The 16,803-nt window shown below is 36.5% G+C and overlaps 1 protein-coding gene across 2 annotated transcripts in view; it reads right to left on the reverse strand.

The window, feature by feature from the left end:
• The window catches only part of UBE2E3 (ubiquitin conjugating enzyme E2 E3), a 196,955-nt gene that overhangs the window by 83,140 nt on the left and 97,012 nt on the right, over positions 1-16,803 (reverse strand). Inside the window, exons 4-5 of one of the 2 annotated variants that reach the window (XR_006505806.1) lie at positions 15,362-15,509; positions 13,787-14,039 (exon numbers count right to left, since the gene is read on the reverse strand). Coding sequence is in view for 1 of the 2 variants with exons in the window: in XM_044669737.1 (XP_044525672.1) it covers positions 13,942-14,039; positions 15,362-15,509 (246 nt within the window). In the remaining variant the exon portion in view is untranslated. Of the gene's footprint in view, positions 1-13,402; positions 14,040-15,361; positions 15,510-16,803 lie in introns of those variants that run through there. The other variant, XM_044669737.1, reaches the window with a different exon arrangement.

The raw sequence follows: 16,803 nt of genomic DNA on the forward strand, positions 1-16,803 counted from the left end.
TGATAAACATCAATAGATATAACCCATATAAACAAAAGCTCTATAGGGAATCCTAAGTAATTTTTAAAATTGTAAAGGTGTCTTGAGTCCAAAAAAAGTCTGAGAAACATTGAACTACTGCACACTGAAGTCTACTACAATTTTTTTAAGTTTCTGTGGCTTCCTCTTATACCTCTTATACCAAGGTATTTTCCTTGCAACTTTACCTATTCTATCTTAATCATTATTTAACAGGATTATTTCTTGGAATTAATTCTCTAGTGCCCATTCTAGGGTCTTAATGAGGGTATTTTATCTGTATCTGCCCAATTAGAAAAAAGTAAATTTGTCTTGAGTTTCTTAATAGTAAAGTATTTTTACTTTCTACTTACTAGAAATTCACTTAAGTTTTGTTTATATGTACTACTTAAAAGTGATCTAGAGTTAACAGGTCAAAGTTCTAAATGAATTTACTTCTAGAATTGTCCATCACAGAATTCTGAGCACATAGTAATTTCAGAGAGTATGACTGGAGGAATATTGGTTTCCTAGAGTGCTTGAAGGAACAAAATTTTCATTTAGAGACACACTGACATCTAGTGGAGATTTATTGTGAACTAAGGGAAGCTTGTAGTACATTAAAAAAAAAAATCTATTTAATGGGACAAGACCTTAAAAGCAACAAAATCAATCCAAGGTTCATGTGAAGCAGGAGGAGGGGGAAAAAAAAGGAAACAAAGGCAGCTGGCCCATATTCCTTACATATTTAAAGCTCTGCTACTTTGGAAACTTTGTCCAGCTCACAAGAGAAAGGTTAGCCAGGGGTAGGGGTTGGCAAGGTCAAAGTCCCATGTTGTAGGACACAAAGCACCTCATCAAAAGAAAATTGAACTTAAATCTCCCCCTCCCTCAAAATTCCATAATTCAAAAAAAGCTCAACTATGAAACTGTTGTAAGTGGCTCTTTTTGTTGCCCACATTTGGTGACAATATGTTAAAAATTCAACGGAAAACATGACTTTTCCACATCCTCAGAAATCATTACTGGGTCTCTGAAGCAGGAATTTATGGGTTCCAAAATAAGTTTCGGTAAGTAAATACGCATGGTACAACCACTTGGCACACTGGGAAGCACCGATTCAAACCTGCTCACTTAAGACTCGGCATTTACTTAAGGTTTCAAAATGCAAACCAAAACAAATGTTTCTACTATCCTGCTTTTCAAATTACTAAGTTCACAAAAAATAAATTCTGGCTTCTGTTTCCTCAAAGGGCTCATTTCCAAGACTGCAGGGATATACTAAAGTGGCCAGGAGAAGAGGCCAATTTTACTCTCTGAGTCGAACTTGAACATGTAACGTGTGGAAACTAGATAAGATTAAGTATTCAGAGGAATTTGTTGTAACATTTTAATCTCCAACAGAACATAAGTAGCAAACCTATTTCATGATATATGTGAAAAGTAACAATAATAGCTGACAATGAGATACTGTTTTCTCTCGCATGGTTTTGCATGTATCACATGAATGCAAAAGTGGGGTTTCATACACCAATCCAGGATAGACAAACATAGCATTCCTAGATATAATTTGCTAGTGAGTGATAATGAGATTTTATTAGATAAAAAAGTACTAATAAGAATACTTAATACCAACTAAGAGTTTCTACCATTATTTCTATTATTTTCTCTTCTAACAAACCAGAAAAATTGATTAGTATTCTTGTTCTAAATATATATATATATATATATATATATATATATATATAAAGAAATATATATATATATATTTATTTATTTATTTCAGGGATCTGGGATTTGTTCATTTTTATTTCAAACATCTGGGATTTGTTCATTTTGGTTAACATCCAGGCCCACCTTTATTAGTTTTATCAGTGAAGGAGGAAGTATGATGATAGTGGGAAAAGAACATTAGTGAATTTTGCCACTTTAGCATCCTGCCTCATTCACAAGGTTATTTTTGCTGGTCAGTCAATGATTGAAAGACTCCAACTTGACAATAAAACCAGAAATAAAGAACCTTAATGTTCAGACTTATATCTTCCAAGGCAAAGGGCCAAGAGTGAAAGAAAAAGCATTTATTTGCACTGGAGCTCCTATGTACATGCTGCTGAAGGCTGGGGGGGAAAAGCATATACCCTGCTGAATGGGTCCACTACAAATTTGTGTTTATAGCTTCAAGCCCTCTCTGCCACAAGGCAATCCTTTTACATCTCCCAAATGAGTCACTATCACACTCTGCACAGTCACTCTTCCAAACCCTTTTCTCCCTCCTAAAAAACACTGGCGCCTCCTTCTCCCCCACCCCCTATTCCGTTGAGAACCTTGCTTTCTAGTTTACTAAAAAAAATTGAGTCTATTTGTCAGAAGTCCCCTCTTCTCCTCTCCTATAACCCAAATGCCTTTGGCTTATCTCCAAAAAAAGGAAATTTTATAGTAAAAGAAATAAAGTGCTGGGCCTGGAGTCGTGAAGACTTCAGCTCAAATCTGTCCTCAGATACTCTCAAGCTGTATGGCCCTGGAAAGTCACTTGACTTGCCTGCCTATTTCCTCAACTGCAAAATGGGGGTAATAATAACACCCACTTTTCCATAGTGTCTGACAATTTGAAAGCACTTAATGTTTATTCCCTTACTTCCCTTCAAACCCTCCTCACTTCCAAGCTTCCCTGTTCATGTTGAGTGCTGGTACCACCATCCTCCCTGTCTCCCAATCCAGGTATCATACTCGCCTCCTCAATCTCACCCCTCAAATAACTATTTTAAAGTTACAAGGAAACACCCAACTAGGAACAATGGATCATGGTTCCTAATTCCAGAATTGTCATGGGGTAGGGGTACAGCAAGGGGATGTACACCTGCAGTAGAGAAGGGTTTGATGAGGAAGCTACTGTGGGAAAGAAGAAGTGAAGTCAGGGTTGGCTTGTTCCCACAAGAAGCAACCATGGATCAGGAGAGCAGAATCCCAGAGTGGAAGCTCATTGAACCTAACGGGTATAGTCCAACTGTCTTATTTTACAGATGAGAAAACTGAGGTCCAGATGGGTGAAAGGGCTTTTTCATAACCACAAAGTAGCAATCTTCATAGGTAGATCTGAACTATGATCCAGGGCTCTTGTAGATGAACGGAGCTGCACCCTTGTCATCATGTGCATTATGTTCTGATTTTTGTACTGGGAGAATTAGCCTTTAGTCTCCTGATCTACACTCTTATCTTGGAGACAGGAATCGTAATGACTTTCATCCTTCCAAAATATTCCACTGGGGCTGACTAACTATTGCAAGAACTTTTAGAAATCTCACTCTAGAGAGCCAACAAGGTTTTAGCACTATACCAGAAGGAACTGGGCCTTCCGGGGTTATGGGAACTGAATGAGAAATGAAATTAATGTCAGTGAGTCAACAAGCATTTAATGAAGTATTTATTACATTATGTGCCAACCTCTGTGTTATGCCTTCAGGATATGAATAAAAGTTAAAACCCACATTTCAGCTCTTCATGAATGAATGAAAAATAAATTTATTAAGTGTTCACTCCATCCAAGTAATGTGCTAGATTGAAAGGGATACAAATAGAAGAGTCAGGCAGTCCTTGTTCTCAAAGAGCTCATGTTCTAAATGGGGAGAAAACACACACGGAAGGTTTCAGCAGCAAGTGCGATGAGATTTTGTGGTCCTTAGGGAGGAGCAGCATAGTAGATGGAAATTAATGCCTCTTTAATGCCATTTCCACAGATAAAAATCACATCCGTTTCTGATGCTGAACCATTCAAAAGGGCCAAGAACCTTGTTTTCTGGGTCTTCAAAAGATACAGGTGTATTACTTGCAGGAGTAGTTGGCAGGCTACGTCTCGTTAGAGGATGTTTCCTAGGACTGTGGCTGGGCTGCAAGGCCTGCTGTTTCAAAGGTTCTTGGATTCAAGGTCATGGGCTCTCTCCATACTAATGAGAGTAGATGATCAAGATGGCGGTAGTTGGATTTGTCTGGCATAGGCCATCTCAAAAAGCTCACAATTCAATGGGGAAATATTATAAAATATACACAATGCAAATGGAAAGTCGTCTTAATGGTGAGCTACTACCAGTGTGTATGTATTTGTAAGGAAGGAACTGAAAATGCCTTTTACAAAGGTGGAATTTGAGCTGAGACTCAAAGACTGGAAATTCCAGGAAAAGTTAATGAAGAGGGAAAAGTCCTGGGATGAAGGACGGCTGATACAAAAGCTCAGAAGAGCAGCAAAAGGACAGGTGTCCCTAGATTGTAGACTATGTAGAGGGGCCTTAAGTGTAAGGAGATTGAAAAGGTTGGAAGAGGCTAGATTGTGAGGGACTTTAAAAACTAAAGTATTTTTGACCTTGGATATAACAGGGAGTCACTGTAGTTTATTGGGAAGGGGAGTGACAAGCTCAGATCTGCACATTGGGAAGGTCACTTTGGCAGCTAAGCAGAGGATGGGTTCCAGTGGAGAGAAGAACCAGAGGGTGCTGCAATGGTGTGGACGTGATGGAATCAGTCTTCACCAAGGGTAGAGGGAGGGAGCACATAGGAGAAGGTAAGAATGATAAGAATGGTTATGTGGGATGAAAGGAGTTGGCCATTGTGGATGGCAACGAGATTTGTGAGCTTGAGTGACTAGGAGGATTAGTGGTTTTTTGGACAATAGGGAAGTTTGGTTGGTAAGAGTATGTCCTGTCTCAGATATGCTGACTTTGAAATTGTGTGGGGGTTTTTAAAGTAAGGAGCCTCAGCTGAAATCCCATCTTCTGTAAGAAGGCTTCCCTGCTCCCTCTTCTAGTGTCTTCCCTGATTCTTACCCATAATTTATTCTGTATTTAGCTTGCACAGTGGTTTGGATGTCATCTCTCCTGTTGGATTGTAAGCTCTTAAGACTATCTTTTGCCTTTGTTCGTATCCCAGTATTTAGTTCAGTGCCCTTATTTAGTAGGCACTTAATAAATACTAGATGACTGATCTAGGAGCATGTGGGCTAAATAATTTTACGTCCACTTAACCCCTCTATAAGGCATTTCCATGTCTATATAATGCTCCAGTTATATCACTGTTGAAAAATTTCATGCTAGAAGCAACACAATGGAAGGGTTAGGAGAGTGATCTAGGTTCTGGATTTGAAGAGATGCCCCAAATCCGAATACTGGCTGAGCAGTTAAGTCATGTGACCCCAAGCAAATCATTTCAAAATAATAACAGCAAATATTTATCCTTTCAGGTTTTACTAAACACATGTTGTCTCATCTCATCTTAACATCTTAGGGTTTCAGTTTCATTTGTAAAAAGGAGGAGAGAGTAGAGGCTCTCCAAGGTCATAATCTTCCAGTTCCATCCATATCCTTTCCATGGAAAGTAAATATTCTTAAGAGAATACACGGACAGATGGCATGTAACTGTGAAAAGAACACTGGATTTGGAGTCAGAAAACCCAAATTCCCAATTACATGACCTATGTGATCAATAAACTTCAAACTGTACAGGACTCAGTATCCTCATCTGGGAAATAGGAGTGGAGCAGCAATGGCACTGAGACTTAGGAGTTGGTTTTTCCCAGTGCTCCTCAGGTCTCCACTGTGCTCTGAACACTCTCTGATGCTCTTAGTTAGGTCTGCAGAATCCATTTGTGACTATGTGTGGTGGTACACATCTGTAATCTCTGCTCCTGGAAGGCCAAGGCTGGGATTCTGAGATTTGGGAGTTCTGGGCTAGTTGTAGTAACAGTATATCTGCATTAAATCCAGAAGCAATATGGTGAGTGCCCAGGGGTACCATACTGTCTAAGGCAGTGAACCAACGGGAAACTGACCAGCTCCATTTATAACCTGTGGATACCACACTGCCTAAATCCATGGTTTCCACAGAAAGAACATTCTACCTAAAAGAAGATGGAAGTGAAAGAGGAAATCTTATAGCATCTTCTCTGCCCCAAATACCATTCTACAACTGTCAACTCATCTAGAAACAAGAAGTTGAAGGAAGAGACTTTCTACAGAATTTGAGGGATCCAATGCAGATACAAAATGGCTCAAATTTCTCTTCAAACAAGCAGGGACATCAAGTTTCTGATTCAAACCAAAAAATGGAGTAAAATGTCCTTCAGAAAATGGCACTGTTAGGGATTACCTGGAATAAAGGACCCTGCTGAAAGAAAAGGCCATATTAAGAAGTGACGTGATAAACAATGTGAAACAAGGGGAACGGTCAATCCCAAAACATGAAAGCCACCCATCATGAATGCTGAAGACGCATGATTGGTCTTCCAATTAAGCCTTTAAAAGGATTCTTTTTGAAACTTCTATAAGTTCTTCCCATATATTTTTAAATGGGGGAGAAAAAAAGCCCAAGTTGGAAATAGGCCAGGGGTACTTTCCATGTGAATTAGTAGTAGCATTGGGTCCAGGTGTGGCTGGACAAAACAAAGGAGACTCAATCTATAGGGAGGGAAAAAAATGAAGAAAAAGAATCTTATTTGTGAACAGATGAAAGGAAACAAGTTATATATAACCTCAAAACTTCAGGAGAGTGAGCAATGAACAAAAGAAATACTATAAAGAATCCGGTTTAAAAAATTTCAGTCAGAGTTTTGGGATTTCTGCAGAGTTGTCCTGCAAATGGAAAATATCACCACCTTGAATGGCTCAAATTTGTAACAAAGTTCAGGTAATTAACTCTTCTTTCTCATGATTGTAGTGGATTGATCAAGGGATGAGAAGCTAGCTGAATTAAAAAAAAAATCCTCACTTTCTGTCTTAAGGCAAGGGCTAGGCAAAGAGGGTTAAGTAACTTGCCCAGCGTCACATAGCTAGGAAATCTTTCTGAAGCTAGACATGAATTCTTGTACTCCTCACTTCAGGCCTCGTACTCTATTCACTGTGCCATCTAGATGCCCCTCTAGCTCAATTTACTGAGAAGGCTATTGCCTCTGTTTAATAACATCTTATAAACCAACATAAAAAATTTCTGACTACAAAATATGAAGCAAATTTACATGACCCACTTAGTTCTAAATTTCTAATTTATCCTGAACTAAGAGAAAATGTTTTATAAGAGCTTAAATATTAAAATAATCAAATTTTTTCCAAGTGAATTTCAGTTGTTCCTGGCATACAGGTAAATTGGCTAACTTTAAAAAAATTAAAACCATTCTCTTGGGGAATAAAAAGGAAAATCTGTCTTACATAACCTCTAAGGTCTCTTTCATTTCTAAACCTATTGACCTAGGATCATAAAAACATTGTCAAAAGCTGCTAATTTTTAAAAGTGAGGACAAAACCCTCCTAGACCATTTGATTGTAAGGTTCATTATATTATAAACTTTTGGAGAGCAGAGTTTATCTTTTGCTTTTCTTTGTATCCCCAGAGCTTTATCACAGTGCTGGATACATGCTTGATGTTTAATGATGCTTATTGATTTGACTGAACACTTGGTAAGTTTTATTAATAATCCTAATATATAGTCATTACATGCACACACACTAGGGTGTACACAAACACATACAATGTTCTAAGTGCCAAACTGCTTAATGTTCTAAGTGCCAAATTGCTTAAGAAGGCTTGTTTTTAAAGTACAAAGCCTTCCATTAAAAACCTAGCTCTTCTTCATACTACCTTTGTGACCTCAGGAAAGTTGCTTTTACTTCTGTTGGCCTCAGTTTCCTCAAATGTAAAATGAAGGTATTAGTATCCTAGCCTACTCTGGGGCCCTTTCCAGTTCATGTAATGCCAATATGTGAATGTCATTTCCCAGATACTTACATATAATTTCTAAGGTGAGCCAAAACATTGAAATACCAAAATCCTGCAAAAGATTGTACTAAATTGCCCACTTGCCACTGAGTTATTTTAGTTTGAACAGAAGGCTCTCAATTTTAGCACTGCCAAATGTTCCCAGGCACAGAAGCAATACACCATCTGTCCTGAAGTGGGAAGTATATCAATTCACAAAATACTTGGTGAGCCCAACCAAGTATCTTAAATAACCCCACTCTCTGTTGTTTGAAAACTTAACATGGCCATTAACAAGGTTAAATGGATCACAACTTTGAGAAGCTGGTAATATTCTTGTGGAATGACTGGAAAGCTTTGACTTATGTTCTTGACTCATTTGTCACTACCACTACTGCTTTGAGAAAACATTCACTCCTGAAGGACTGGACAAAAGCAGCCCTTGAAAGTGCTACAAAATAAGTGCCCTTGTAAGAACCGATAATGTACCACCCAAATACAAAGTGTTGCCAGATAGGAGAGTGAGTTTTCTGTCACTGGAAGTATTCAAGCAGAAAGGACTGGATGATCATAAGAATTCATACATCGCATTGCATGAAATAAATGACCTCTAATGCCTCTTCCAACTCAACTTCTCTGAAAGAAATTTGCTTAAATACTGAAACAGAGCTTCATTCATTTATTCACCAAACATTTATGGAACATGATGGGCATGGTATAATGCTAGGACTGCAAGGAAATTTTAAAAAGTACAAGAAACAGTCCCTTTTCAAGTTGCTTACAGTTTATCAAGGCTGATAAAACCACACACAAATAACCATGATGTGATATAGAATTGGATAGGTATTGTATAGCTGCTTGATCTATGTTAGCGAGAATTATGAACTATGGCCTTCAGGGATAATGGAGACGAGATCTATCTTAGCAGAATTTTAAAAATCACTCAATACAATCAACTGAGGTGACTTGGGTGATTGTTTTTAACTCCTTCTATTTGATTCTCATAGTTGAGCATAAGGTCACTTTTATTGGAAGATGGTAATCTGTATTTCTCTAAATATATTTCCTTATGAACATCAAAACAATTCAAACAATTTAGCTTTTGAAGAATTGTTCTAGCTGTTACAAAAGATCAAGATTCTGTACGCAGGCCCAAGTACTGAATTATGATACTAATTTAATCATACTGACTTGTTATATAATGTGAGAAAGTCAAATTAGGATGTATGTATAATGCCCTTCTGTTTGACTGCAATAGCTTATGGCCCTAGAAATGTGTTAAAATTTGCCAACAATGGTAGATGAAGTCTACATAGTTTGAAAAAATAACTTGTTAAAAAAATTTCAAGATTTATCCTCAATTTTCGAGTCCTACATTGTAGTGTATTGTTAAACTAAGAGTGTTTATATCATGGATATATCCCTATGGGGGCCTGGCCTTCTAAGACAGGAGACTTCTGCTGACAGGTTAAGTCAGTCTCTCTCTCTCTCTCTCTCTCTCTCTCTCTCTCTCTCTCTCTCTCTCTCTCTCTCTCTCTCTCTCCCCCCCTTTCTCTCTCTCAATCTCTCCCTGTGGTACTGATGGTGTTCCAAATGATGGAAACTTTAATAAGGACGGGTGAGAGAACAGGTAAATTGTAAAATCATGTGTTGTGTAGTGTGGCTGGCATGATTTCCTTCATTCCTGTCAAGGATGGCAGGCTCTACTTGTCAATTCTAAATGTTCTAGCAAATTTTTGCTTGCAAAGTCACATCAGAAGGTCCTTCCAGGACTGCCAATATAAAGCTGGCAAACCAATCACTCTTTTCCACAATGATTTTGAAAGAGATACTAGCTACTCAGCAAATGCATCTTATTAGATGTTGGGAGGTGGGGGGAGAGCTTGTAACAGGGAAGTAGGCCATATAAGTGGGTAAAGGATTTACATAATAAAAGGGAGATAAACTGCTTTAAAAGTCTGCAGGACTCATTTCTTCTCACCTAAGACAATAATGTCATCATTTTTTTTTTTACTATTGAGAAAATACATTAACAAAATATCCAGTAATTTGTTTAGACAAGAAGTAAATGGATTTGTTTACATAATCAATGCAACTATAAAAGCACTGCTAATTGAAAAATGATAATGCATTGTATAATTATCAAAGAATTATCATGGAATTTATTTTTTAATTTGCATTGGTGTAAAAAAAAATCAATTCATGATGTTCCAGGTCATGTCATTAAAATTCTGTCCAGGGACACAACATAAGTATATATTAAGTAAGTCTCTATCACATGCTGATAGCACAGTAAGTTAGTTGGAAATCTGTTAAACAGTAGGACTTATGCTCAAAATGTATAGTTGAGTGGTCACTTTATATTGTGATGAACAAACCAAACATTGACAATTTAGAATATTAACTCAAGGCCCTATAAACATCTTTAATATCAGAAAATAAAACTTCAAAGTTCCTTATTACAAAGGACAACATATTTACATCCTATTGTAAATGTAAAGCTCACGTAAATTTTAATACACTGATGTATTTCATAACTATCAGTGATTACAAAACAGTAGGATACCCTGATAAGTCTCTGGGAGGAAAAAAAGAATGTATTTGTTATTGAATATTTGACTTAATCCACAAAACAAAAGTTTGTGGATTAATATTTGGCAGTTGGGTAAACAAATTATTGTCATTTTCAAATGTTTGTAACAATCTTTACTCAAACCAACATTAATTGCCATATAAATTCTATTAAAAGGCACAAAGTTAAAAAAGGTAAAAAGTATGGAAATTCATGGCTACATGATAAATTTATCTCTCAAATAATTTATCAAATAAAAAAACAAATAAACTAAAAATTCCTGTGACCCCTGATAACTATGATGTAAGGAAACTTTCTGTATTCTTATAGGAGGAAAGTGAAGATTCTTTATAGCCACTAGAAATAAGTGAGCTTGTCATTTAAAAAAAATTCTTTCTGAGATAATAGAACATAAGTGAATTTCTTAAAAGAAAAACTAATTTTTGACTGAAAGGTTGCCAAGATACAAATTAATATTATGATATTAATTAAGTTTATACAGAAAACAGGCAAGTTTGGAACAAAGCTTCAAAAAGTATGTTCAATAAAAGTTAGTTGATGATGCTATAAAAGCAACTAATATATGGTACGAATTATATCTTTTGCTTATTCAACCTTTAGTGATGTTTATTAACAAAACAGCTTTACATAGAGCTAGATACCAGCTTGATGACATCTCTTTCAAAGCTTTCCTAAGATGGAACCCTCAGAAGTATAAAATAAATCTAGTAATAATGTTATTTCACTGAGGTTTTACTTCTGTTGTTGTAACTAATGAAATCACAGAATGTGGTAAGTTAGAAAGAACTTACACATTCTTTTTTCAGTAGATGAAACTAAGGAACAGAGAGATTAATTTATTAAAGTTACCAAGCAGAGCCAGGTCTAAATTCCAGGTGCATTCCAAGCTATCCTTCACAAGGAAGGAACTGTAATGAGTAATACAGGCATATGATATAATGTGAACTCATCAGGCAATGACCATGTTGAGGGACGCTACAACTTTTAAAACATCTTGCGAACTTTGTTTCTAGTAAGTGTAGGCAAAGTTTACACGGTGATTAAATACTCTCTAGTTTTATTTCTAGCAATACCTGCTAAAAACTTATTTGGGGGTCCAAAATGAAAGAGAAGGAAGAATCTGAAATTTCAAAAAGCTGATGTGAAATAGTTAACCAATTAGGCACTGCATGTGATTTGTAAATACCTTTATCTTGAAATAATCTCATTCTCACCAGTTGGGGGTGAGGGTAAGGGTGGAAGGGAGTGCATTATGCTTAAACTAGTCTTAAAAAAAAAAACCCTCAACAACTTTCTAACCCAAAACTTACCTTTCTGCACAGAAAGTTGCATACACCAAATCATGCACTTGCTTTGTTCTCATATTTCCTGGGAAATGGGCACAGGCATGGGCAGTAGTATAGTAGAAGGTAGCAAGGGTCAAATATCTCATTTTTTGGTGAATGGGGAAAAAAAATCTACTGGTACAAAGTGAGCAGGAGCTCAAAAGTATCTTTTTCATTCCTCCCCACAGCTATATGCTCAAGGATTTTCGGAGAACCAACTTTGAGTACACAAGTACAACACAAGTCTATTTATTTTTTAACCTATTTCCCTTAGGAAAGAAGGTTTTCATGAAAGCTAGACACAAAAGTATAATTTCATCTTTACATACTGAGACTTTTCTAGTTTAACAAAATTATTTTCCATGTACACTTAGAGGCACTGTGTTTACTAGTGATAGTGCACACAACTAAGAAGAGACTTTTTGGACCCTGAATTAATTTTCAAGCTACGTATCATGAACTTTATGCAAGAAATTTCCAATCTGGAGGTTGTATTTAGTAACTGGAGAAGGGACATTTATAAAATCATTTGGGAATTCCAATTATGTCATTAGATAATAATACTTCAAAATTTATACTAGTCCCAAAATGGAATTTTCTTAATCCTACAGTCCAATTGTGAAAACTGCAACAAAAGCATGAAATCCCTGATTGGTAATAACTATCACCATGAGATAGATAGGATTGTGACACTTAAAAACACTGAAATGAAATTTTGAAGGAAAAAAATGTAGTATTAATATGTGCGTCTCCACACTAATTCTACAAATCATTCTACCTTAGTAACTAATCAAATTTTGTTTAACTTTGTCCTGGGGGAGTATTTCTGCTGAAATTAATATTAAGAATTAATGTATTCTATGAAAATTCAAGTCCAGCAGTAGAATCAAAATTAGAAGGGAAAAAAAAACCCACTTACAAGAAAATATAAGAGAGCTCTATTGCAATCATGTAATAGCAATAGCTAATATTATTGATATGAATTGACCAAGGATGGATAGATATCAATCCAGAAACAAAAAACTCCAAAGGCAATAGGTTATAGTAGAAAGAGCTCTGTATTAAGACTTGGAATGAAAAGCATCGAAAGGTAGTCCTGGCTCTGCCACTACCTACCTGTTACAATTTAAGCACATCACTTCAAATCTTAGAACCTCAGTTTCCTCATCTACAAAATGAAGGAATGTCTGCCATATACTGTGTCTTCACTGGCCCACAGCCCTACCAAGTGAGGTCTGAGCCAGAGTAAAATAAAACTGGGAAATATTTAACAAATTAAATAAAACTCACTAAAATATCAAAAATGATAATTTGTGGTTTCTAAGTCAATATGCAGCCCACAGGGATTCATATATACAGTTTAGTGGTCTGCCTTTCTATTTAAATGACATCACTAGAATATATATGAACCCTAACATCCCTTTCAACTCTGAAACTATATGATTTATATTACAAGCAACCTGAGTTATTTAAGATGTTTGATTTCTTTTAGCCTGCATTAGGGCTTTTTATACAATCCAAGATAGTCCAAAGACCCTCCAGTAATTGCAGGTTAAGCTCATTATAACTCAGGGGAGCAAGTTTATACTTTCAATTAGGTTTAATAAAAATTAAATATTTAAGGTTCCACAATTAGCACTTAATAGTGAGTCCAGCATTTTTATCTTGCCCATAAATATACCAGATGTATCTACTGTTGATATATAAATCCCTTCAAGATTATCTTAGAACATTACGACAAGGAAACTACACCTCCGGGAACATGTTTATTGTGTTTGAGATGATACATTAGGTGCTCGCTCTCTGAGCTACAAAGGGTAAAAGGAAATCCTTTCAATACAAACTGACAAAGGTAAAAGGTAAAACATTGTCCACAACAGCATGTACCACATAATTGGAAATAGATCTGGGTTTAATACAAATGACATAATTTCTAGTCATCTACATCTACTTTAATAACTTCATACAGATAATGAATTAGGCTAAAATGCACTATAATATTTGGTAGACTTCAGGAACAGTATCCTTAGTACATCACAAAATACATTTTGATATCCCAAAGAAGCAAGACTTGCAAGTAGGCATTTTAAACATAACTAATCTACAGCTACAAAGTTCTACTCGTGATAGCATTTACCTTTTTGGGCAGTCTCCCAGTCTTCAAAGGATAAAAGCAGAGAGTAGAATCAGTATAACATATACACAGAAGTCCGTATTGTAAAGGCTATAAAGATTTGCTGCACAGTGTAAAGAGGCCTCCTGCTTCTTCGCACTGCACAAAAGAGACGCCATTTATGTTGCGTATCTCTTGGTCCACTGTCTGGCTATCCTGTCATGTTCTGCTCTGTTGGTCAAATACTGAGTGGCTATGCTTCCAACCAGAGGATCAGCTAAAAAGGGAAGAAGAAAGATCAGAAAATATGACATTAGGTCTTTAGAGAGTAGTGTACCATTCTCTCACAAATGAAAGGGCTGTATTTATCAGTAGCAACTCATTAAAATGGCAAGAGTATTTTTTTTTTTAAAAAGCCAAAAAAACAAAAAGGGGCGGGGGGTGGGGGTGGGGGGCTAGCTGGGTGGCTCAAAGGATTGAGAGGCAGGTCTAGAGATGGGAGGTCCTAGGTTCAAATCTGGCCCCAGACACTTCCTAGCTGTGTGACCCTGGGCAAGTCACTTAACCATCACTGCCAAGCTCTTACTGCTCTTCTGCTTTGGAACCAAGTATTCAAATATCAGAAGATAAGGGTTTAAAAAAAAAAAAAAAAGGACAAATGATTGCAAATATCATATGATTGGCTGATTACTCTCTTCTCCCTCTCTCCCCCAAATTCTTTGTTAATAGATTTCAAGGAGAAGCTATCATTAACAGGCCTTAAAAGGCTAATGCTCTGGAATGCTATTAATAAGAATAACAACCAACATCATTTTATTATTTGACTTTAAATCTGCCATCTACGATCAAAGAATATCAGGCATTTCTATCCACTTGAGATGAATATTTATTGCTTGCCACTATGTTTCAAAGGGTATATGTGGAACATCAGGTTATCTCCGATGGCTTGACAAGTTATCCGTTTCAGCCATGTTAGTTAATAGCTCTGCTAAGTATGATAGAACAAGCCAAATGCCAAGTAGCTCAACTGAAACAAAGACTACCATCTCAATAGATGTAGAACTATCTTTATTAAGAAAAAAAAAAAGATGTGATAGCTGTGTGCATTTATGAATATATAAACCTTTAAACTTAACAATGTGAATTTACTCCTGTCATAATGTGGTTTGTACCAGAATACAACTCCCTCACTAGCAACAATTTATTTTCATGTGCCCATTCAGCACAATTGACTACTTCTACCAAGAAAGAAACAATAGGAAAATTCCTTTACTCATTCATAAATGATTGACTTAAAGGACAGGGGGATCAGGAGAAAAGAGACACTGCTTTTGTCCTCTTATAAGTGACAAGCAATGAAACCCAAGAGATTATGGGAAAGAGTAAAACTCCAAGAGTGAATGGAATTGCTTTTTTAAAAATGCTACCAAACTAACGATGGAAATAAAAACAGAAATTTATACTAATAGTTTTCTCATTATTTCTTCTATTCACTGACAGCTGCTTAATTTTCATTCCACATTTAAGATTTAGGCTTGGGAAAGACATAGGGTTGGTGGTTTGGGCAATCTTACTTTATGCTTGTTAGGATTCACTTACCAGGGTTGCAATCTGTCAAGAGGGAACAAATAGACAGCAAAACCTTTGAAATAGTCAGAGCAGGACTCCAGTTGTCTTTAAGAATATCCAGACAGATGACGCCCTGACTGTTGATGTTGCAGTGATAAATTCTGGTACGGAAAGTAACCTAAAGATAGTCAACAGTGAAAATGGAATAAAAATTCATTCTTCATAACAGAAACCTCAAACTCTCGATTATCAGCAGTAATAAAGAAGAGTACTATCACAGCGATTATAAAAATACCAAACAGTAGAACATTCACCTAGGGACTCCCTTCTTGATATAGAGCAACTGGTCTATATCATACTAGAAACACTTGCTTTTTTTGGTTAATTCAGCCAGTATTACTTATTTAAGTAATACCTTGTAGACAGAACTTTGAACTAGATGACAGGGAAAAATTAAATAGAGCCAAAAGGAGTTGAAACAGTTTGTATAAAAAGTTGGAAGGGCAAATGGAGGAAACCCAAGGCACTTTGTTTACCTCTGTGTGTGCCCAACCCTTGTGGTCTCCTTTAGAAAACCATAATTCGAGGAGCAGGAAGGCAAACACAATGTCCTTAATTAGCAAACCCATCACCTAAAAAGACTGTTGCCATTAGGTCTTCCAGGAGCAAAGAATATCATCAACGGTGCCCATCTCTTGTCAACATGACAAAATGATTTAAAAGCACCATAGTGAGGCTTAAAGAAGTGGTTCTAGAAATGGCTGCTTGCCTATTTCTCTGCTTCTATCTGCCCATCTGCATTCCCTCAGATGGCTCCCTGTCATATAAGACTGAGAGTGTGAAGGAAGGCTAAAATTGTAGAGACGAAGTAAAGAAAACTTCTATAAAGACAAAGAAGCATCCTTTGGGAATGAGTGTGTGGGAAGAAGAGGGAAGGCATAAGAAATGGTGGTAGGGTGGGTGAGAGGTAGATCCCAGAGGATGGGGATTATTCGTAGGCACAGTATTAAAAGCTGACTACAAACAATGATATAAAAGGAAAGTGTCATTAATCTTGGTTTAAGGAAGGCTTTAATATGGCATATATATGGTAATTTTTCGGTCCTTCTAGTTGCCAATAGTTAATTGACTAGTTTTTCTGAGTAATATTTACATATCTTTGGGGAAGTTTCAATACTTTGCCTAAATTTAGATATATATTGGAATTCAGCAATACAGAGAAATGATGCTACCAAACATACAAGAGAATAAAAAAAAAGAATTACACTGAGTTTTCATCCATCAGCTCAAACTGTCAGAAACTCTCACTTAAAATAATGAGTTTTACCAAGGGGATCAGAGTGATTCAATAAGAGAATGAGGAAAAAATGACTGCACTTTACTTTAAAAAACAACAAGGGATGATTAATGATGATATAGATGTGCAGTAGAATCTACATAAAATGCACCAAGTATGGGAGGATGATAGGACT

This window comes from Gracilinanus agilis, chromosome 3 (genome assembly GCF_016433145.1).
Source record: "Gracilinanus agilis isolate LMUSP501 chromosome 3, AgileGrace, whole genome shotgun sequence".
Lineage (NCBI taxonomy): Eukaryota > Metazoa > Chordata > Mammalia > Didelphimorphia > Didelphidae > Gracilinanus > Gracilinanus agilis.